At 33.8% G+C, this 24,132-nt stretch overlaps 1 protein-coding gene across 6 annotated transcripts in view; it reads right to left on the bottom strand.

The window, feature by feature from the left end:
• The window catches only part of PPP4R4 (protein phosphatase 4 regulatory subunit 4), a 66,146-nt gene that overhangs the window by 19,936 nt on the left and 22,078 nt on the right, over positions 1-24,132 (bottom strand). For 5 of the 6 annotated variants that reach the window (XM_090141545.1, XM_090141548.1, XM_090141547.1 and 2 more), the window contains exons 3-13: positions 22,671-22,773; positions 19,035-19,182; positions 18,008-18,081; positions 16,021-16,127; positions 14,747-14,854; positions 10,776-10,897; positions 8,134-8,256; positions 5,682-5,851; positions 4,159-4,278; positions 2,429-2,506; positions 1,063-1,146 (exon numbers count right to left, since the gene is read on the bottom strand). In XM_090141545.1, coding sequence (XP_089997671.1) covers positions 1,063-1,146; positions 2,429-2,506; positions 4,159-4,278; positions 5,682-5,851; positions 8,134-8,256; positions 10,776-10,897; positions 14,747-14,854; positions 16,021-16,127; positions 18,008-18,081; positions 19,035-19,182; positions 22,671-22,773 — 1,237 coding nt within the window. The remainder of the gene's footprint in view (positions 1-1,062; positions 1,147-2,428; positions 2,507-4,158; positions 4,279-5,681; positions 5,852-8,133; positions 8,257-10,775; positions 10,898-14,746; positions 14,855-16,020; positions 16,128-18,007; positions 18,082-19,034; positions 19,183-22,670; positions 22,774-24,132) is intronic. The other variant, XM_090141549.1, reaches the window with a different exon arrangement.

Below are 24,132 nucleotides of genomic sequence, written 5' to 3'. Positions count from 1 at the left end.
CATAAATAAACACACCTTCACCTCCAGCCCCTTCATCTCACAAAGAGAAACTAATCAGCATTCCCTTTGAAATATCCTTTACAGCTATGAAGACAAAAACAGCCCTCCTGTCTTCTCATTCTCAAGCCTAATAAATCCCTTTTTTCTCCGCAGCTCTCAAACTCTGCAGTTATTATTCTCAGCTTCTCACTTCATTCTGAAAGGAATTGTGCACTTTTTCTCATCAGGAGGCAATGATTCTATTATAGTCAAGATAAATTGTCTTTTGAACTAAGCTAAGTGAAATATGCACTACCACATTTGACATGCACTTGTGGCATATATAACGTTTACAGTTGGAATCATCTGACAAATACACATTTTAAAATACAGCTTCAACTTGTGTTCAAATAAGAAAAAAATACATTCAGCTCTTGTACTGCTGGAATATTTCAGTTTTTCTATATGTTTGGAAAATATGTTTAGAACAGCATTTTGAAACAAGAGATGATATTTTACATTCCATTTTACGTGTTAGGAGTTCCTGAAGAAAACATCATCCAGAGCCAAATAAAATTAAATCAGCAAAAGTTGAGAACTGAATTCAGATCTTTGAAGTCCTAATTCAGTACTTTTACCTCAGGAAATATACTACCTCCTGCCAGCAACTGCGTCTGAAAATGGCAACTGTAGGTAGATGCCACATCAGTATGCAAAATAAACAAATAAATAATTGGAATTAACAGTCACTCATTTAATGTGAATCCAATTTTTTAAAATGTTGCTAATTTTGATTCACTTGGTAAGTTTTGAAACTTGACTGTTTCAAAATCTGATCTATTTCAGCTAATCTGTGTGTAATTGGAAAAAGGGCGTAGATATGCTGTTCATTCTTACACTAAATTCAATCTTTCAAAATATTTTTTATATTAAATTTTACAAGCAAAAAATATATATAAAAAGAACTCTGTATTACCCCAGAGCAGAAAATGATCAAGAACAATCCTCACACATCTGAAAAAACTTTCCTAGTACCTCCCATTTACATTTAGAAAGCAAATTATGAAACATGAGAATACTCACCTTGCTTTCTGATCCACTGCTTTCTCCTCCATTAATCATTAGTTCAAGGATTTCAGGAAGGTGACCTACCAGAGCATCTAAAACCTATTTAAAGAAAGGCTGCGTGAATGAGGTTTATAAATTAACTTGTGCCAATTTCTCTCTCTCTCTCACCATAATATCCCTGCTGACATCTCCCTATGTTATTGCTCCCTACATCAATGCAGGATTGCAACTTATACCTACTTGTACTAATGAAGACTGAAATTTAAAATTGACATCTCAATATAGAAATGTAAGTATTATAGGTTTCATATTAGAAAAATAGAACTATAGCTTTGATTTACATCAATACCACACTCTACCGTGATTTTCAAAACATTCAGAGTACAATATTTAAAAATGAACATTCATGCATTCTAAAAGATCTCTCTTTCACAGATGGTTAAGTAACAGTCTCAACAGTCATGAAGAAATGTATTTTGGATATTTGCCAGCTAAATCTTAAAAGCAATTTTTCCTGCCTTAAGAAAAATGACAATTCAATAAATTACAACAGAATATTTAGCCTTTATTAGTGATATAGTAATTAGTAATGATCTTACTTTCAAAGGTCAGAAACTAGATTTGAAACTAGACTATAAAAGTATATCACTAAATATGACTTGGTACCAATCTGGATTTCTGTAGCACTGAATATTTTTACTATTTAGATAACTCAGAAATTTTTCAAAATCACCAGCTGCTTCTGAGTCTCAGCTTTCCAGTGCTGGAGTTGAGAAATCTTTTAAAACAGGTCAGAATTTCATAAGCTATAAGTAGATGTTCTACAAACATTCTTAATTCCCTTGAGAATGCCTAACAGAAGATACCAAAGTAAAAAGCAGCACGTTAAAGGAAAATTCAATTTGCCATGCCATATCCAAAGGTCCTCCAGATAGAAAAGCAAATAAATAAAACCAGCACAAAATGCTCAAGTACTGGTATCAGAGGAAACTCCAACTTTGTCACAAAAAAAAAAAAAAAAAAAAGACAAATCCAAATAATTCTTGCTATACTGTCTGTTAAACTTACTTAAGTGATTAATTCTTCACATAGGTTAAAACCAAAGCTCACTAAATTGAACCATCTTAGGAATGGCCAGAGATTCTGCACTGAAATCCTTTCTAAAAATGTTGATCTTTGAACCACACACAACTTCATCTCTTCTTCGATTGGAGAAACATAAATAAAAGAAAGTAAAAAGAACCTGGAATGTTGAGCACAAACAGAAAGTTGCTCATGATTGTGAGCAGTTACTGTTTCATCTTCCTGCAGAGTTCCTAAACATCAACGTGATCTGCTTCCGTGTAACAAGCAAAATTAAGTTCCAAAGAAAGCATATTACCTCCAATGACTCATCCTGTAATAGCGTAACCAGCTCTTTTTGAATTGTATACACACCAGAATTTAAAAGCTTAGCAACCTAAAACATACAAGGAAACAAACAAAAAAGGCAGTAAGATAACAAGGTAAACCATACTTTAGTTCCCTGGCACTGCAGCGATTACCCTACATGCGCATACTTGTCAGCAGAACAATTTTTTAGTATCAGCCTTCTAAAGTTGTGTACTTCCCTGTTGATCACACTAAAAATATCCTTATATAGAGAAAGTGAAACAAGAAACAGACTTGTTACCTAACCAGTAAATATGAGATTTTTGCTATAGTGCATACTTAGCTTATGACTTTTAATGGTGTTCCATGTTTATATGAGCCAATTGAAGATAGTATCTTCTGTAATCAAGATTAAACTTCAAGGAAACAGCCACAGGCAGTTATTGAAAAGCATACCTAGCCATCAATGAATGCCATAAGTTACTGACATCTGGCTGTCATGTGGTTGCTAGTTATGGTCTTAAAAATACATTGACTGGCACTAAATGTACATTCAGACTAAAGTATAGCTTTACATGTTTTTGTTTTTGTTTTAATGAGCTAGAATATTTTATATATATTTGGACAGAACCTCAAAAGTGTTATACATCTGACAAAACTTTATGTAGAATGATATGCTAGCAGTATAATCTCGATAATTAGCTTGGATTATCATTTATTAAGAGAGGGCATCAACAAGCACAGAGAAATTGAAACCCATCCAAATTTCTTAAGATGACAGAAATAAGGCTGTCTCAGGCCTCAGAATAGGCTGTCCAGGAAGGTGGTTGAGTCACTCTCCCTGGAGGTGTTCAAGAAATATTCAGCTGTTGTACTAAGAGACATGGTGAACGGTTGGACTAGATCATCTTGAAGGTCTTTTCCAATCTTGGTGATTCTATGATTCATTTATTTCTCTACCCTTGATTTAAATACTTTCAGTGAGCTGCTTAATTTACAATTTTCCTCAGCTACAAAATGGCATAAAAGACTAACATGAGGATTTCATTACTAAGATTCTTTGTAAAACACGATGAAAATCTTGATGATCTCTGATATGGATTGCAACATTCAGAAGAGAGTGTATATTCATTTCTGCAATTCACACTGTATTGCTAATAATATATATGCCAAGACTTTTTTGAACTTTTACAAAAATAATACAGTGGAACTTATGTACATTGAGTGGAATCATAGAATATATGGGCTTTTAGATCTGTATAGTTTTCCAAGTATTTTCATATTAAATTTGAGTGTTAACTTAGACTTAATACAAGGAAATAGTCTTCACATAATAAAGTATAGTTGCAGATTGTCTAGATCTAAAAATTTTCTGGAACAAAGTGACAAGCTCCTTTTCTCCTGTCTGCCTCATTATTTTACAATAGCATTCAAAACCTTCAAATAATCTAATTACTACAATCGCTTTTGTTAGTGGTACTAGACCATCTTTTGTTTCTTTCAGATTTTGCTTCTTAACCTCACACTACAGTTTTATAGACAATGTTGCATAACAGGCTAAAGTATTTATGAGCTATAATTACATACTAGAAGAGACTGAACAGTTCTGATGAAATAAATCATTTTAGCAAGTTTTTAGAAGTCTTCTTCTACAGGTTGAACAGTCACAAACATGAGCTTAAAGAACGAAACATAAAATGGAAACACTTCAGTACCAACAAAGAATTTTTGTAGACATACTTCATAGAAGCTTATGGCCACAGTATATCTGACTGGAACTTCAGGATCATGACAAAGGCAGAAGAATATAGAATATAGTTCTAAATGGAAGTTCTTTGGATCCACAAAAACTATCATGGCCTGTGGAAAAATAAAGTCTTCTATTAACTGTACTGCTAATCAGAGATTATCAGAAAAAAATACTGAGTTACAATGAGTGAGATACTTGGGAGTTAACAAGTTGTGATTTTAAAGACAAAGTGTGATATTTTTGATGGCTGTGTCAAAACAAGACATCAGACAAGTTAAAGAATTAAGGACTAAATTGGTTGTACAGATCTTCCAGACTGCAAGCTTTTTTTTCTGTAGACAGATTAAAACCACAAGCAATAAAAGCTGTTTTATAAATAACATTCCAGTAAACTAGCAGAAGCTGCAATTGAAGACCAGAGCAACACAATGTTTTAGCAAACACTAAAGTATCTGAATCTCAACATAACTGTGTGTGTACATCACTTGTTTTTGCTCAACAAAACCAACAGATTTCTACTACATGGTGTTATTTTTAAAAGGTAGAATAAAAATAACCCACTTATTGGCTCTTGGTACAAATTTAGTTTCTTTAAATATAAATGCTGTATGTCAAAAAACAAAATAGATATGCAAAAGCATGAGTGGTAGATTTAACAACCTCATATAAACTTGCAAATACTTTTTGAATCCAGGCAGGAACATGATTCAAGCATGAATTTAATCATTCAGACAATCTCCAAGTTCTTGCATTCTCAAGACACACAAAAAAATGTGAAAAGCTTTGGATGATTTGAAATTGTCTACCCTGTTTCACAGGCATATTCTCAAGGATGTTGTGCTAATTGTTTGGAGAAAACAGACAGGAATCCTGTCTTTGGGGATACCTTATTGCTCTCTTCCAATATCTGAAAGGTGCTTACCTTTATACCTGAAAGTGAGAGTGGAGTTGGTCTCTTCTCACTGTTGACAGGACAAAGGGAAATGGCCTTAAATTGCATCAGGGTAAGTTTAGGTTGGCTATCAGGAAAATCTTCTTTACATAAAGGGTTGTTAAGCACTGGAATAGGCTCCCCAGGGAGGTGGTTGAGTCACCATCCCTGGATGTGTTTAAAAACAGTTTAGATGTGGTGCTCAGGGACAAGATTTAGTGGGGGGTTGTTAGTTAGGGTAGTATGGGTAGTATGGTTAGGTTGTGGTTGGACTCGATCTTTAAGGTCTTTTCCAACCTGAGCAATTCTATGAAATAATGAAATCAGTTATCTCTTGAAATAGTAATCTCTCAGTCAAAACTTTCCAATAATTATTTTAGAATCTCTACTGATGAATCTTTCCTGGAAACTCTTTTGTTCAACCTCTAATTCAAGATGTTAACTTGAATTTTCCAGGGAAGAGCTAGAATCTAGCTAATAACGTACAGTTGTTGTCAATACCTTCTCTGTCCTTCTTGCAGTCCTATTTTGTGAATTATATGCATGACACAACTTAGTTAATCTGAAATTAATGTTACTTACTGGAAAATTGTAAGCACAGTTCTTCCTCACTGAAATATACTTCTTTTCCTGTTCCAGAGTTTGGAGTTGTAGCTGATTATCATTGTGTCCGTTTTCCTGCTGTAAGCCCAGTGTACAAAGCTTCTTATAAAATTCCAAAAACCGTAAGTGCTGCTCAGGAGTAAAAATGCCTCCAAAATTAAAATAAGAATAAGATTACTCTTCTCATTAGAAATGCTATTACTAGCGCTCAAGAAACAAATACCACTTGCAAATCTATCAAGTTTGCCATGTTGTGTTCCCTGTATCATCAGTACAAATTAGACAGGAAAGATGATTAAAGAAAAATGGGAGCTACCTATAATGGAGTGAATCTTGATTTCTGTTTACATAATTCTTGGAATAATTAAGAATTCAGCAGCAGGACTGCGAATATAATTTTTTGTTCCACTAACAGGATTTTCATCTTTACTCCATTTTCAGATCTCTGCAGGTCAGTCACATGAAGACTGCTTGCTCTCAGAAAGTTGAAAAATTAGGCCACATTGCAACAGATAGTAAAGAGTGTAAGAACGAAATTATAGAACATGAACTGGAAAGCAACTAGTAAGGTGACTTCAAAAATTTAAAAAGGTCATTTTGAAGGTATACATTTATAAGCAAATAAGCAAGGAAAAACTGAGATTTCTACTCAAGACAGAGGAAAGCTATCACTGATTGGGACCAAGAGACTAAAATGCTTTAAAAAAAAAAAAAAATTCTCATACTTTGCTAGAATAATCAGCTTCAGTACAATTAATAGGATTACCAAAGATGCAAGCTCTAAGAAGAGAAGGAAAAGGTCAGTGAATACTTAAACCACGCAAGAGGTTTTGAAAATGTGCAAGGTCAGATGTGCTTTATTCTAGTATGAAAGAGTATGAAAACTACTATCTGACGAAATATGAGTGCCACATCAGACTGGAAAAAGGCATAAGTGATACTGGCATTTAACAGCTGGAGAGGGGAAGAGCAAGCCATATAATTTTGGATTATTCAGATTAACTTAATAGCTTAAAAAAAAAAAAAAAAAGGAACAAAAAAAAATCACAAAATCTACTTGTAAACACTGAAAATGAAACAAGAAAATGAGCAACAGTCAACACAGCAAAAACAAAACCTTTCAAACAGATTCCCTTTCCCACAAGTACTGGTTAACAGGACCTGCAAATAGCAGAAGATGCAGTAAAAAGGCATGCCTGCTGACATTTTCATAAGCAAAGTGAGATTTGTAAAGTTGCTTCAAAATTGCTTGATAAGAGACAACAGCTTAGTCAGATACGACAGGAAAGACTAAATAGACACCAGTTTTTTTAAAGAAAAGAAACAAAACCCCAACTTTAGAGTTACTTCTGTTCATAGCCTGCATTTGAACAAATAACATTAAACTACTGAGACTGCTGGGAAAAAAAAACAAAACAAAACTTTTTCAAAGTGAACAATATAAACAGCAATTTGGCTTGCAAGACACGTGAATGTCTTGCCCCTTCATTTTGTTCAGTTCTTCTAAGGCGTAACAATTCAAGAAAATGTGAATTAGATAGACAGAGTTCAGAGGTGTAGAGAGATCAGCAATTAAAGTCAGTCAACCTGAAGAAGCTTGCGAATACATGATAAAAACAGAATGGACTCTTCTAACTTTGGGGTTCTGTAAACAACACTTTGGCACTATAGAATAGCCTTTTCAGGTTATTTGTAGTAAAGCAGCTGTCACCTTGATAGTCTCAAACCTGATCAATAAATGACCTTTTCTCTAAGATCTGCAAGAAATATCAAAGGGGTTAAAAGTCCAGGAGGAAATTCTCTACAGCTTAAATGTGTGTGCTGCCCCTTCCCAGGTTAAGTTCTGTATAAAGGATAAAAGTAGGCAGAATGGTAACAGAAAGATCTTCCATGCACAAAGTGCTGAGGTACAGAAAACAAGAACTATGGGTACAGAATGGGTCACAGCTGTAGCTGGGAATCCACATGCTGTTAGATCTCCATTCTCCCCTGAAATTCCTTATGGGCTGCACTTTTTCTTTCACGCCTCAAAAAAAGATATCAAGCACAGAAGTGAACATACGAAGTTAACATCATACTGCACTGTCAAAGACTACTAGTTTCAAAAATTCAGTCATCCAACTCATATGAACCAGAATAACAAACAAGGTATCAAAATAAATCAGTCAAACCAATAAATAAAAGACATCATGCTTCCACTTCTGTCCCTGTTTAAACATAAAAGAACGATAAACCAACAGATAGCTTAAGTGCAAATTCACAAAATTGAATATTTACTGGATAGATTATTTCAGACTTGTAGTGTTGTATTTTCTCTCTTAACTATCATCTCATCCAATTAACTGATATCTTGATATCTTTCCAAGTGCTTCAAATTTTCTGACCTTCCTTCATTTTTTATTTTTTATTTTTAAAGAACATTATATCATACCATATAATCCATTGCACAGTTTTCCCAAATGGAAAGATAAAGAAACTAGGATGGATTCATCTGCTTTGAAGGACTTTTCACAGAATGATTTCACTAAGGGGAGCACAGTTTGCCTCCTATCATCTGAAAGACAAAAGAGACGTTTAAAGTTAACCAGTTGTTATGAAACATCCTAAAAGACCACACAGAGTGGGATTCTACAATGAGTTACAAAAAAATATTGTTTAACATGCTCAGGAATCTTTCTGGCACACACTCATTGAAGGCAGAAAACAAGAGGCAGAGTAGGGAACATTACCATAGTAGAAGTCCAGATTTTTCTCTTCTAAATCTTTGTGTGTTTTTAGGGAAAATTTACTTACCAGTAAAAAATGGGACAGAGAATAAACGAACAGCCACTAACTTCTCTGTTCACCAAGAATACAGGGAGTTAAAGAATGCAGCAGTACTCTAGCAGTAATAATTCTTACAATAGTACGAAGACAGCGAGGTTATGACCAAACATAACCATGATGGTAAGAAGAAAAATCTGAGTCTGACAGAAGTGAATTTCTGCAACCTACTGAGGAAACTGCAAATCTTCTGGCAAACAATAAATTCACAGAGAAACAAAATAATTAAGGCAACAGAAATAATTAATGTCAAATACAGCAAACAGTGCCAAGCACCCTGTTCCCACATAAAATAAAGAGCAAATATTCAAAGAAATTGATGTTTGGGATTATTTTAAATAAAAGCAATGTATTTTAAAATATTCAAATTTTAAATGGATTTGGATTATATTTTTTTTTAATGGTAATTTAACTCTCATATTCAGCAAATACAAATGGATGTTGACCTGAAGAAACATTGTGATATTGTGAGAGAGAAACCCTAGGATACAATATTGAGTCATCTACCTTGAAAAGTTTATCTTGTATTTCAGCCATGAAACGAAACCTATGCAAACCAAACACCTGCAGGCACATTCCTTGCAAACCTGTTAATTAATCTATTTTTCTTAATTTTTCCTTTTTCATGCCTAAAAGCAGTGGCAACTGGAAAGGTGGGGGAAAGATGGGCAGGAACAAAAACAAGCAGAAACGTGACAATATCAACAGAATAGCTCAAGAATTTGAAAGTTAATCTACCATCTTACTTGCTAATTTAAGCACTAACTGCTAAAATGTCCATTGATGACATTCTCCCCCAAATCTTATTTCTTTATGTATTTCTCCATATGGCTTCTAAGCAGTCATGTATTTTAGTAATTCATCACCATGTTCCTGTAAAGTAAATATTTGCTCCTCACTTCTGTATCAGGACGTACAGTCAGTAACACGAGAGTGGGAGTGGGAAATACGGTGCAAAATACAGAGTTACTAATGAAGATAAACAACTGAAGAGGTTGGAAAATGTATAAAGAGCAAAGTGGCAATTAATGAGCAATGATCATCAACCACTCATGGAGCTTACAATACACTTTTTTTCATATACATTATAGACAGGATCTTTCATGTACTTCACTTCCTTGTACACCTCAATTTGTACAAAAACAGCAGAGAATATAACTGACATCGAGCCAGAAAAGCTGCCTACCATTGTCTAACACATAGCCCTGAAAAATTTGGTACAGACTGCAGAACAACGCACTGCATTTACCCAGAACATTCCCCCTACAGGAGAATAGCCAGCAAACTTAAAATTTGCTCAATCACTGCTGAACTGAATTGTGATGGGAACTCCAGCACCACGAATGTGGACACCTCACCATCACTAAGAGTACCAAGGACAACAAAGAGGCACCCCTACATGTGGAGAATCATGAAATATTCATGTTGTTTAGAGGAAAGATATTGAGCACGAGAAAAATTACAAGCATTTACATTTTCCACTTTAAATACAATGAAAAGCTTTATATAACACACATACTTCCTTGTTGCAAAGTAGAAAGCTTTCGTTACCATATACCCACAAGTTTACCGTGTTTTAAACAGCAATTGCTAATTCTTAGATCTCCAATATAGATCAGTTGTGCACACTTCAATTTATTGGACATGAAGAATTATTTTTCACTCCAAAATTTATGAACGTATTCAACATGTAACATTGTTAAAAACTGCAAAGTTTATTGACACACACATGAATTTCACATCATTGCCTCAGCCTGGCTTCAGGAGCTGCAATCTGTAGTTATGAAAAGCTTTACTTCAATTAAGAGGCAAAAAAACAGTTAATAGCAAAATAAACCCAAAAACAAACAAACAAACAAACAAACAAACAAAAAAAACCAGCCAAAACCAACAACAAAATAAACCCACAAGTATCTGCATATGTTGAATTAATACTTTGTATTACGTTATGTATAACAGCATTAAGTAAATACTGGCAACCCAATACTCCTATCACTTGTACACTAGTTTTACTAATTTGGTTTCATTTCATTATATTAGAAACTTAGAATAAGAAAATAACAGCTTTTGTGAACACACCTGGTTCACCTTTCTTAAAAAACTAAAGCACTGCAAGACACGAAATACATAAAGGATAAAAGAGAAAAAATCAGAAATGTGTTAATGCAGGTAGAACAAAGATTCAATTACATTTATAAGATGCATTGAAGAGTTAAAAACTGGGCTACTAGGTCCAAATGAAGTCCTTACCTGAGTCAAACATATCGAGCAGATTCACTAATGTCTCAAAAGCTGCAAGGCGCACACCGCTGCCCTCATCTCTTGCCAGCTCTACTAATTCAGGAAGCACTACGGTTTTGGTTAGTTCTGTCCTGGAGATTGAGGCAAACATTTAAAGAGAAAACATATAATAAATCAAAGTTGCAATCACAAAACAGAGTTCTGAAACTATCCTGAAATACTGAGTTAGTTATTCTTAGGGTGTTCAAGAAGGAAAAATTGATCAAGTTGTAAGAAAATGAAAATTAAATAGAAACGTGCATTTCATCTAAGGACTTAAAATATGAAACTTCATCACTAAAAAAAGCATTCAAATTAACTTAAAAAAGATCAGAGAAAATGCAATCTGAAAAAATTCAAAGGAGTCCAGCTATTTCACTATGTCACTAAGAAAACTTCTGATCAAATATTCAGGAATTCCTCAATGAAGCTCAAAATGAGTCAGTTCCGAAGTCAAAATGATTAAATACACGTCAAGTGGGACTGAAGCATCTAGAAACCTTATGGTTCGAAGACCAAAGACGAGCCTTCATTGCAGAGGATAAGCAACTGCTGCTCAGAGAACATGAAGCTTCCTCACTCACCCTAAAAACACTGGCTTTTAGGCTTGTTTTAAAGTTGTAATGAAAGGGTTTCATCACAAGAAAGAATGAAAGACTTTCAATATAGAAATTTCTTTTTCTTTTTTTTTTTTATAAATAGAACTCAAGATTTCTAAGTGTTTGAATTCGTATGTATTCAAATTAAGAAATCTGCTTTGTTGTGCTCTCATGAATGAGTTCTTGGTCTGCCCAGCCATTAGTGAAAACTGTTGTAAGCACCAGAGTGGGACTTCAGCAATTTAAAATAGCCACAAATACAGCCCTCAGTGCTTATAATACTGTCCAAAACATAAAACTGCAGAGAAACACTGATAAAATTATATACACGAGCGTTAACCAAAATGGCAAAATCTAAGGTATGTTTTAAGCTTTGAGCAACTGTATGCAGAAAATTTGGACTCTATCATTTCAGTCACAGTTTTTAATATAAAACTGCTCTCAATCTCTAGGCTGACAGATTTTAACAAATAAGAACAACCAATCAGACCATTCCTTACATAAGGTAATACAGACATTTTCAAATTTTACAAGTAATTAGCACCAGCTAATTTGTGCCTTGTAGAGTTTATTAGCTAAATAGCATTCTTCCAAACAGATGATTAATCATTTTTTTTGTTAGATTTTTTTTTATATTGTATTACAGGAAAATTACAAGGCACAATTTAGTAATAACATCATTAAACAGTAACAACAGGTCTTGAATCTGCTGTCACACTGTGCCTTCATCACATACAAGAAAACATGCTCATTTCCATTATTTTGTTTTTATTTTCCTACTACCTATTCATCCTCAATGTAAAACATAGCAGCAGTTTACATACTGAAAATACAGTTTGCTGTCTCTATGAGATTAAAGTATCTAAATCATTATGATGAGATCAGGCAGAAAGCTGACAGAGACAGCAGTGTATAAAGATACATAAATAATAAAAAGAGACAGTGGAGAGGAAAGAATAAAAGAAAATTATTCAGAATGGACCCCTAATTGATACTTATGCATTTAGCTCTACTAAGCCACTACATTAAGGCTGGGTAAATTGCCAGTAATACTGCCATTTGCCACTGCATAATACCTATGTTGTTTTTAGGCTTTCCTCGCCCAAGTCTAAGACATTCAATCTGATTAATTTGAAAGACACTCAACAGCATGCAGAAAATGTTATTTCCCTTCCAAAAAAGTCATTTATTAGTATAATATATTGCCTTCTTGTTACGCACAAAAACAATTTTTTTGTTTCTTCTTTCTTGCTCTTAGAATATCTTGAAATTAAAAAGCATTTGGAGGAGGAGTGAGGAAAACAACATAAATGCAACACATTGCATTCTTATTTCAACACTTGTCTGCTCATGCATCTATCTTATAACAAAACAGCTGAGAGCAAATACACAGATTCACAAAAGTGCTGCCTGAAAGCTACCACTGAAAACCATTTTCTTCTCGATAGACTGTGTCACAGGTCAAGAAAATCTGTGCAGCTATGATCTTGTTAAAACACTAAAAATTTTCCAGTAATATATGAAAGCAATGCTCTGCAACCATATCCATATTCTAGATAAGAGTTATGATTCAAAGCAGCACTTACATCATTTAAAAAATATATATTTTCTTTGCTATAAGTCACAAAACATTTTCAAATACAGATTCATATGATTGATTCTCAGCTCCTGACTATAGCAGAGGTTAACGGAGGGATCCATGGACATGTAGACTGTATTTCATAAGGAAACAGCAAAAACAAACAACAAAAAAACCAAACCCATATATATGTGTGTGTGTGTGTGTGTATATATATATATATATATGTATGTATGTATATATATACATATATATATATATAGTGCTATCAAACAAACAAGAAAAAAGGAAGGAAGATGAGTGGAGAAGACAAGAATATACAACATAGGGAGGGCCAGAGGTCAAATGTAAAGGACCATATTCCAGATGAAGGCACAGTAGAGAGGAAATAAAATAATAAAAAATAATAATAATAATAATAAAAAAGTTCTGAAAACTTATTTTTACAGCTTTCTTTGTTTTGGTGACATTGAAAGATTTCTAATATGACAGTTGGGACAACAACTCCCTACAAAACTACAGTTCTGGAATACCATGAAAAACCATAATCAGTCCCTGAAAATACACAGAACCCTCTCCTTTCACACATCTTTAGTCTCCTATTAAACAGAACTCAGTCTTAAGATACAGAATGGTACACGAGATACATACATGCAGTAAAAATAAATGTGATTTCAGATTAGTTAGTACTTCAGTGCAGTAAAGTGTGTGTTAAATTTTCAGTTCAAAATTATCAACCAATTCAGCCTTTTTTTTTTCTTCTATCATACATTCTTTCAAATCCAAAGCTGTTCAAAATGGAAAAATGTTACAATGATTTACCATTATAAAAGAAATTAAATACAAAAGCAAATTAATAATACTACTTAGTTATGAATAAAAATGAATAATACTATTTTCAAATTCCTTCACAATATTTGACCTTTTGAAGGGCAAAGATCTTGCAGTAGAGCTGCCTAAAGCACAAATATAAAATTATTCCATACATGATAAAGGACAGTTTACCTGAGAACCTAGAAATTACTGTTCTGCATGACCTCACCTGAACAACGTGAAATTAAGTGCTTTACCACAATCCTTTGCTCTTGCTTTGAATATCCATTCCTATATCTGAGTACACTAAAACACAGCCTAAACCTGCATTTTTCTGATATTTCATGGCTGAGAGGTAAATAGCATTGTTTGCAGGAATTTTTGGTGCTTTTGTGGTTTCCTGTTCATAGTGCTGGTTTGGGGTTTTTTTTGTTTGTTTATAGTTCAGCATCTAAATCACAACATAATTCATAATTAAAAAAAAATATTCTATAGGCACAGAAATAATTTCCACAAGCATGAGTGCTAAACAGAAGTGCATTTTTACAGTAGCTCTCAAATTACATTTCAGTTTCAGCCTCATCCCTGAATCTGCTCATAAATTCACAGCTGGAAAGGCCAGAGGCACTACTGAGACTTAATCTATCCACCTTTGCAACATGGCACAAGGAAATTCACTTCATTATTTTTTCAAGTCTGTAAAACCAGGTACCGCTTTCTTTAACTCCTGGCACAGGAAGCATTGTTTGTATGGTTCAGCAGTTCTACTATCACAAAGAAATAACAATCTGAAAATATAAAACAGCCAACCACAAGCTCAAAGAACAAATTTGTACACTCCAAACACCTTACTGAGAATGCATGAATTAAGTTAGAAATCTTAAAAAGAATTTTTAGGTTACCATTACTATTTTCGATTTTGCAATTAGAAGTATGCAAGTTGTACTCACCCTATTCCTTGAGCTATATGTTCTAGTTGCCGACACATGCAAGTTCTTACTTCATACTCTACATCCTGGCACAGTGATTTTACCAATGGAAGAATCTCTCTTTTAACTCTAAAAACACAAACAATTTTGATTAATACGTAGAACAAAAATATATAGAATCCACTTCATAGCATTCACATTTTATCTATATATGACTTCTAACACCAATTTTATTTTTTACTAATTTATCATGGATGGCAAATGATTTTTTAAAATCTTGAAATTGTAACACTGTACATCAGACACAAATATATACTAATAGAAAAAGGATTATTTACAGTCACTGTAGTTTGCTCATATTTCACCTACTGTAGTCTACACTATGGAAATAGGAGGTAGGCTGTCCTCGTTTATGGCTGTCCTCATTTAATAACTATCTTCAGAACAACTTTTGAACACACTGTAAAAATACCACAAATTATATAAATGGAAGTGCAAATCCCAATTAATCTTGTCCTTTTTTTGAAAACAGAAAGTACAGAATAAAACAGAAAGCTAATAAAAGGTTGCTTATTGAGTCAGAAATCATACTGAAAAATAGGACAGCTCTACTGATTTGGACATGAATTAATCTTTTCTCATGTATACCAAGGACATTCCAAATCAGCATTCACACACTGCAGTGGGTCCATGGATTGGAAACACATTTGGTGAAAATATTTTACTATCATAAGACTGAATAAACCTCCAAAAATGTGCTGTACCAACCGCTTGGGGCAGATAAGGGGTTCAGATTTACTTTCCCTATTTTGCATCACTGTTCAAACCTACTGACACTGAATCCAGGAACTGGATATTATTAGGCAAAAATAATGGCTCCTAATGCATCTCTACGTGCATAGATTGAAATATATATATATATCTACATGTGAAATTTGGGTAGACAAGATGCTAGGAAGAAGAGTTCTGAGGAAGCTTTCTCTTCATGATAATAAACTCTAAGGCAATTGTGTTCTGTCTCCACAAGTTGCAGAGACATCCACTGCCTTATTTTCTAGCAATAAGAACAATAAACAAGAATGACATGAAAATGATACCCACATCAATCTGTGGAAGAATATATAAGCTGAAGTTACAAGCTAGTTTTGCAGTGAACATTTTGTTATTACTAGCTTGATAAAGAAATCTGTAGGAAAAACACGTGATTTTTGCAATAATTTTCTCTCAGTAACTTTTGTGCACAAAGAAATACTGATAAACATTATGGAATGAAAATGTATATGCAGTCTACTCACATGTGAGCTTCAAATTTATTAGCTAATTTTCCCATGATTTTACAACTAACTAAGCGTGACTGAAGTGTTTGAGAAATCTGTGCCTTGGAAATAAGTGGATTCAGGATCTACACGAGGGAAAAAGAAGAAATGTCACAGGTAAATCATGCATTCCCCTTCTTTAAAAATATATTTAGAAAAAATAGAAAAACATATATACCAGATGTCATCTACTCCTCTCATGAAACTAATTCCTACTAAAATATATAATATATAAATATATAAAAATATAATGCATTTTTACATCAATAGTCTACTGAAAACCTGTTTTTATTATTCAGTTAATTATAGCATGTTAAACTGATATCTTGGCCCAAATAGCAGTTCATGATTCATATCACAGCCACAGTTTTACATCTGTCTACTTGTGTTTTTATTTTGAGACTAAGTTTGTATATGAATATTTATAGCTATTAGCTGGTAATTTTCACAACAGCTGCTAAATATGTTCTTTTAACAACAAAAAAAAAAATAGGTAGAGAAAGGAAAAGTAACACTGAGGTTATTTTTCATGAGTTTTCCTCAGGAAACATCAGCTTTAATATGAAGGTGTGAAGCAAGAATTTCCCTTGATTATGCATAACTGGGGAAAGGTTTCATTCCTATGTAGATTCAGAAAACCTCTATGTTTAATTGGAGCTGGGCTGTCACTTGTTGGATCACCTCTATGGTGCCACAAACTCAGATGTGCAGAACTCTGCATTTAGATCTACTGGTTTTGGCCCAGAAATAATCATGGAAATACAGGTGCCATGCCAGGGAGAGCATTACAGAGACGATCCTCCTGCAGTCTGCCAGAGTTCCTTACTCAGTCTCATTGCATAGCTCCACAAAAGGATAACATATACACAGGGCAGCAAAATCTAACAATATTGTTAAAGCATTTTTCTCCTTACTAGCTGAAATTCTGAGGTGAGAAAAGTTATGCTCACTATAACACTTCATACACAAATATTTCATAAGTTATATGGAAAACAGTTTATTACTCATCTCATCTTTGAATATGAAAGCAAACACACCACATTAGTAACTCTAACTAGGTTTTGGAGCTGACACTAACTTCTTTTTACCTTTAGAAGCTTATTTTTCAACAGTGTCAGATTCAAATTACTAATTTTAATGAGTATTTTTAAACCACAGAAATGATCACATATTTACAACTCTGTATAGTTCTAAACACAGTAAAATTATCACTGTCTCAAAGCTTTTAAACTTAACAATAAAATACAAATTCTCAAAATAAAACTAAATAAATTAGTTGACTAACGGGGAAACATTATGGTCTATTTTCTTCTTCTTCCTAAAGATACGCAAATGACAAATTAAGTGCTTGTAGGGCTTTAGGTTTTTGGTACATCAAGAAAACTGAAGCGCACAGTGAAATGCATCTCTAGCATTCATGCCCATTCAGAAGAAATCCAGAATTTCTGTTCATCACACACAATGTGATACTATCCCATAAATCAAAACAGGATAGATGAAAGTATGTTACTAAAAATACTAAGTGTAAGGGAAGTGTTAGAAAACATACAAACTTTATCCTCTGAAGAATACTACAATTTTTCAAGGTGACCTTCCTGTATTGCTTTAGCACATTCCCCTCTTATATGTTCTGTAAGCACTACTGTTTTCACAGGCACAGAACTGCCACAAATCTTACCAATGTGAATGAGATGGCAGGGAACTACAATCTTTTATTTGCAGTTAGCATAAATGGGGAAAAAAATTTTCACTGAAAGGGTGGTGAGGTGCTGGCACAGGCTGCCCATAGAAGTTGTGGATGCCATCCTGGAGGTGTTCAGAACCAGACTGGATGGAGACCCAGCAAGTCTGATCTGGTGCCTGATTTAGCATCTGGCAACGCTGTCTGTGGCAGGGGGATTGGAACTAGACGATCCTTAAGGCCTCTTCCAACCCAAACCATTCAACGATGCTATGATATTATTACCTCATGTCTGATAGTCTCTTTGGGTAAAGCTTCTATTACAGCAAGAAGAGTTTCTAGCCATGCGTTGCTGACACCTGTCAGAAAAAAATGAGCTATACTTTATGCTGTACATATAATGAGTATAAGAAAACACCCATCAGTTTTACAAAACTACTTCTTGAAGAGATGATTGGAAAAAAAAAAAAGAGTTTCTGGGGAGACCTCATTGTGACTTTCTAGTACCTAAAGGGGCCAACAGGAAAGCTGCAGAAGGACTCTGTGTCAGGACGGGACAAGGAGTAACAGTTTTAAAATAAAACTGGGCAGATTTAGATACGTGTGAAGGTGGTGAGGCACTGGAGCAGGCTGCTCAGAGGGGTTGTGGATGCCCCATCCATAGAGATGTTCAAGCCCAGATCAGGTGGGACTTTGGGCAAGTGGGAAGTGTCACTGCCCATGGTAGGGGGTTGGAACCAGATTGTATTTAAGGATCCTACCTACTCATGCCATTCCTTGACTCTATGATTAAGAAGCAAGATAGGTAAAAAGCAAATTCTGTTCATATTCCTCTGCATTTTTAATTCTTTAGAAGGGAAAATAATTACTCTGTTTTGAAAAGAAAATCTTCCTCATTCAGAAGCATAATCTTTTCTTATAAATCTTTCTAGTTTTATAAAAGGCCTTTTTTCTTTTGAATCCCAAAAAACAGTGTCAAAGAAGTTAAGAGAAGTGTAATTATCACAGAAGAAACATCAACCCTTCTCTCACAATTGTCTCCTCCACAGAATTCTGCTACTCGGTAGAAGTATGGACTCTGTAACAACTTTTAGATTTACTCCTTCAAATAAACTGTTTTTTATCATTTCAGTCAGTTACAACAATTACTTTTAAATATCAGTGTGTACATGGTCAGCATGCATAAATATTTCATTTCATGCAAGTCTAGATATAAAGTTGCTTACTGCTTTACACAGCATTGTACTGTCACTAAGGAAACGAAACACACAGAAGTAATCAGTCACCATAAGCATAGCTACACAGCCCTGACCTGCATCCCTGTGTTCCAAGTTCTGAAGAATGATGTGTAGGAAGGAGTGGGAGTATGTATGAATGGACACCGATTCATCTTGCAGTACAGTTAAAAATGAAACAGCAGCTGTTAACTGCATTTCCACTCCTGCAACATGCAGCACCTCCTGTATAATTAGAAATTATATCAATTTAGAACACAAGGCAGAAATGCACTGGAAGAACACTAGAACTCAAAAACATTCATTTTAAGAATCAGTATGCAAGAACCGGAGTAAACTACAAAATTGGCTAAAAATTATTTTCTCTTAACAATTACTTGGAGATATTACAATATTTGATACTATAACAAGAACCTTTTAAGAAAAATAAAGTTAATTAAAATATATTTTCTGACTTTCAATTTCATCAATACATAATAGTGGATTTTTCTACAACATAAACTGAGATGTAAGAACAGACCAGACAACAACCTCACTTCTGCTATTTGTGCATATGAATTATAAGAGATATATCATTCCAGTGAGTAATACTAAAATAACAGAATGTAATTCAAATTTCATTCCTTGCCAGGCAACATGGAACACAAATGAGTGTGTATATACGTATGTATATATATGTATATATGTGTATGTGTGTATATATACACATACATGTATATATACACATCCATATACATACACACATACATATACACAGATCATAACATAGAGCAGGATGTACCAGAATATTTACACAGGATGTTTGGCATCTACTGGCACTCAGCTTTAACATATAGGAAATAAGAAAACTATTGGGTTGTCTTTAAAAACATCAGTTCCAAAGTTAAACACAGATAATATGAAAATATTATTAAATCTGCAGAATGAAACAAAAAGCAAATTTAAATTTAACATTTGTTTGCAAAGAGCATGCAGGATTCGTTCTAGGACATAGCATTCGTTGCAAGTATGAAGACATCTATTAGTTTCATGAAAACTCCATCTGTTTACTTCTCTAACTGTATCCTTCTGCCTCACAAGAAAATTCAATGCATTACTCTACTACTACAACATTACAACCATTTTACAAGTGATTTCAAACTCTGTAGCAACTTAAAAGTCTGCATTTCCTATTCAGTACTCTATATACAAGTTTTTTCTCATTTGTAAAGTGCTTGAGATGAAGTGCTTTCTCAGGTCACACATTAAAATATACTGATACTCTTAGCTAAAGGTTCAAGAAAACATCCATTAAGCATCTAAGCATTACACAGGTGAATTATGCTGAGAACATACAGCTTGCAGAGATCATCTGAGAAATGATTAGTTGCTTACTTCAGAGTAGAACAAGAAAGTTTTCATTACACATATGTCAACCAGTGTGCACGTGCAAAAGTACAGCAAATGTGTAACTTATAGTTCATTATTTCTCAACAGCTTTGTTTATTTCTGCAGGAAAAAAACAAAAACAAAAACAAACAAACAAAAAAACAACCACCAAATACAAAGCACAGCATTGTGGATCATCGTGATCTAAGTATGATAAAATATTTGCATTCAATAACCTTGGGAACCACCCTCTTTTCTCCATAAATTCTGTCTTTGCTCCTCCATTGCTACTACATCCACAGCCAAGAATAAGGAGCTATGGATTTTGTAATACAAATGTTGCTGAGCATACCATTCTAGGATTTTGGTTTTCACTTGTTCAAAAACACTTCCAAAATGATCAAAAGAGCTACATGCATACTGTGGATGATAAGACTTCACTGCACATCAAACTGTGATGAACCAGACTATACAAATACTATTTGTAAGGTTTAAAGCTAAAAGGAGCACTTAGACTGATTGTCTATATTCCAGAAGCCATTATATTTCACTTTTTTCTCTCTGCCTCAAGCCCATTAACTTAAGTTTCATTTTAAGTTTCTTTTCATTTATCATCTAGATAGGCATTCAGTTTAGATTTAAGACACCGCATGATGAAAAACACACTGCTTTTCACAGTTAGTTGATTAAAAATTGATCATGTTTATTATTAACAATGTCTCCTTCATTCACCATTTTCCTGTCTTCGGTTTCTAAATCTTGTTTCTTCACACAGTGTTTTCAATTAAGTGTCCTTTATGCAGGAAGATACTTTTTTAAAGTAATTAAGTTCCTTCTGATCTGTATGTACTAAGATCTAATTCCCAGCATACTGTCAGATATTTTCCAGGCCTCAGGCCCTGATCATGCTAATGACCATATTTGGGTTTTTTCCTCCATTCTTATATAGAAAACTATGAACTGAAAACTGTTTTTCCATAATAGATATTTTATTAAAGAAAGAGGCAAAGACTACCATGCTTCCACACTGTGATTTCCTGTTCATATATGCAAGAATTATTTTGTTGCAAAATTGAAGCAGAATTTTCATTTTCAATAGCTTTTTTTTTAATCTCAACTCTTACATTAATATTTTTCCTTTATATAAATGCATAAAAACAACAGTTTATTAACACTAAAGAAGCATAGCCTGAAAATGTCCCTGATGGAAAAACTTCAGCATCATAGTATCTGGCACAGTAAAAACAATAACACACACTTTTTTCTGTTTGTTGTTACTGAAACTGTCCATAATATTATGAACACAGTGCTTTGAAAACAATTTCTATAAGCAATCCATATGATTTTCTACCTATTTTCCCCATACAAAGTACACACATTCACCCAAATAGCTTCACACATGATCTTTTAGCTGACAACTTATATAGATTAGAAACAGGCTTAAATCAAAGTGGTCAATTGCATCAGACCAGGCCAGAGACTGCTCTAAAACAAAATGTTAACAGTACAAGTAGAAGACTGAAAATACCCTGACAGAAGGAAAAGGATAAAGATAAATAAGCAATTTGCTGTTATCAAAGTAAACTTTCAGGTATTTTGATAGCCAAAAATAATATAAAGCCTTAGAATCACTGAAAACCACTCTAAAAAGCATGGTAACATATTCAAAGTCTTAACTCCTAACGTTGCCTTGTACAGCTATATATAGCAAATAGGAATAAACATCTGCTTCTGTAATGCAGTCTCATTTGATTGAAGCTGCTCCTAAAACCAATCTTAAATGCACTTTTTCATTTCTTCCACGCTACACTGGGGGCAGAGGAGAAACAGAGATCATTCTTTTTCTTAAAATATCCCTTATACAAATAAATAGGTGTACAGAATTATTGTTTAACATTACATGGACAGCATGCATTTACCACAGCCAACAGTAGCTTATTAAAAATGTGGAGGGCAGCACGTGAATCTCAGGACAGTTAAAAGCAAAGCATACTCTTCTGGATAGCAGACTGTCGGATGGAATGAGGTTGAGAACTTAAAATTGAACCAGTGTGACTAGCCGGCCATCAGAGCTCTCAAAAAGCTGTCAAAGCATTGGTAAATTTTCAGAACATATAAACAGTATAATTTCTGCTTTCTTTTCCTGTTTTAACACTTTTCAAAACAGATACTATTATCTGCAATACTACTTAAGTTCAGTCAACTAATAGGGAAGATCTGATAGACTCAGCTCTCCGAGCAAGTTTGTAATATAAGTACTAAGGACTTTTTGTTTTTTTTGTCTCTTTGAAGTACTTGTACTGGTGGAAAAAGATACATTCAAACACCATTACACACAAACTTACTCGGATTTTTGGTAGAACTCGACGGAGTGTTTCTGCAGGATTCTGTCGCATCAGGACTGGAAGATTTGCCACCACGCTTGTTCCTTGGACATCCTGGCCAGAACTTACAAAAATACATATACAGATTACTTTCTAAGACTATTGCAAGCTCACAATTTTTTATTTTTTATTTAAATTTATTAAATTTATTAAATTTATTTATTTAAAAAGAGAAAACAGCCCTCTGCCACCCTCCTTAGGTTATTCATATAATACATCGAAACAGGCATTATCTTTTTTAGATAAATAGTAGAAAACAGCACTAAAAGCATCTCAACCATAAAAGCTGTAATGTATAATTTCTAATACGGGATGTAATAATTTTTAGTGTAGCTTTGGAAAAAAAAACATACAAAAACCTTTGAGATTTTTTTTTTTTTTTTTAACTGGATGAGTGAGGCAGTGATTTTATGGAAGCTTCTCTTTTATACAAATACAGGTGATAAAGCATATGAAGAAAGAAGACACATATCATGTTAAAACAGAAACCTGCCCCTTTTGCATTTTTGAGGGAAATCGGCTGTGTGTTATCAAACTTGATTAAAGAAGCATGCAAAAGCTTGACTAGATTACGGATCTTTTGCATTTTTCCTTAACCTATGTCTCTGGATGGTATCCCACAATTTAAAGAGGAACAAAAAGAGGGAAAAAAAAAAGAAAAGAAAAAACAACAACAACAACATAAAGCAGATGGGAAGGAAATGGTAGGTAGTGGTAGATATTGGCATCAACGAAGAAAATGCAGAAGATGAGAACAAAAACTACCCAAGCTGATAAATTTCCAAAATGGAATTCAAAAGAGACAAGTTCAAGTATAACCAGATACCAAAATTAACAATAAAACTAAATATCAATACATCCTTTCCCCTTCTTCAAGGGATAAAATCTGTTTTTCTAAACAAATTCAAATTTGTTCCAACAGCTAAGAAGCTCTATTTTAAATAAGCACATTACGCTCAACCATGCACACATGAGCATTTTTCTAACAGTGTAGCATTACAATTAATTGTACAACATGATTATACATACATTTTTAAAAAGAAAGTCATAGTAAAACTACTTAAAAATATTTCCATATACCACCCCCCATCTGATAGTCATTGCAAGTTGTCTTACTTGAACACATGAGCTCAGCACTAGATCTAAGCACACCAATTCATCACAATAAAGTAGATTTACACAACAATCTTCCAATTTTGTTCTGCTACTTAAATACATTAGGCAATTCATAGTTAAGATGCAAAGCCTTTCTGCAGCATTTGGAGCGAAAAAAAATGTTTTACACATTGCACTAACACTAAATAATCCTGAACATTTATATAGTTCAAAAAACTGAGGGGAAATTATAGTTATTTATAGGTAAATTCAAGAAGGCCGATTTAAATCTGTTTTCTTAAGTGTATACAAACGTGCTTTTAAAAAA

Source organism: Phasianus colchicus, chromosome 5 (assembly GCF_987193195.1).
Source record: "Phasianus colchicus chromosome 5, bPhaCol1.hap1.1, whole genome shotgun sequence".
Classification (NCBI taxonomy): Eukaryota; Metazoa; Chordata; class Aves; order Galliformes; family Phasianidae; genus Phasianus; species Phasianus colchicus.
Note: the sequence above shows the minus strand (reverse complement) of the source record. Positions and strands in the feature narration are given on the sequence as shown.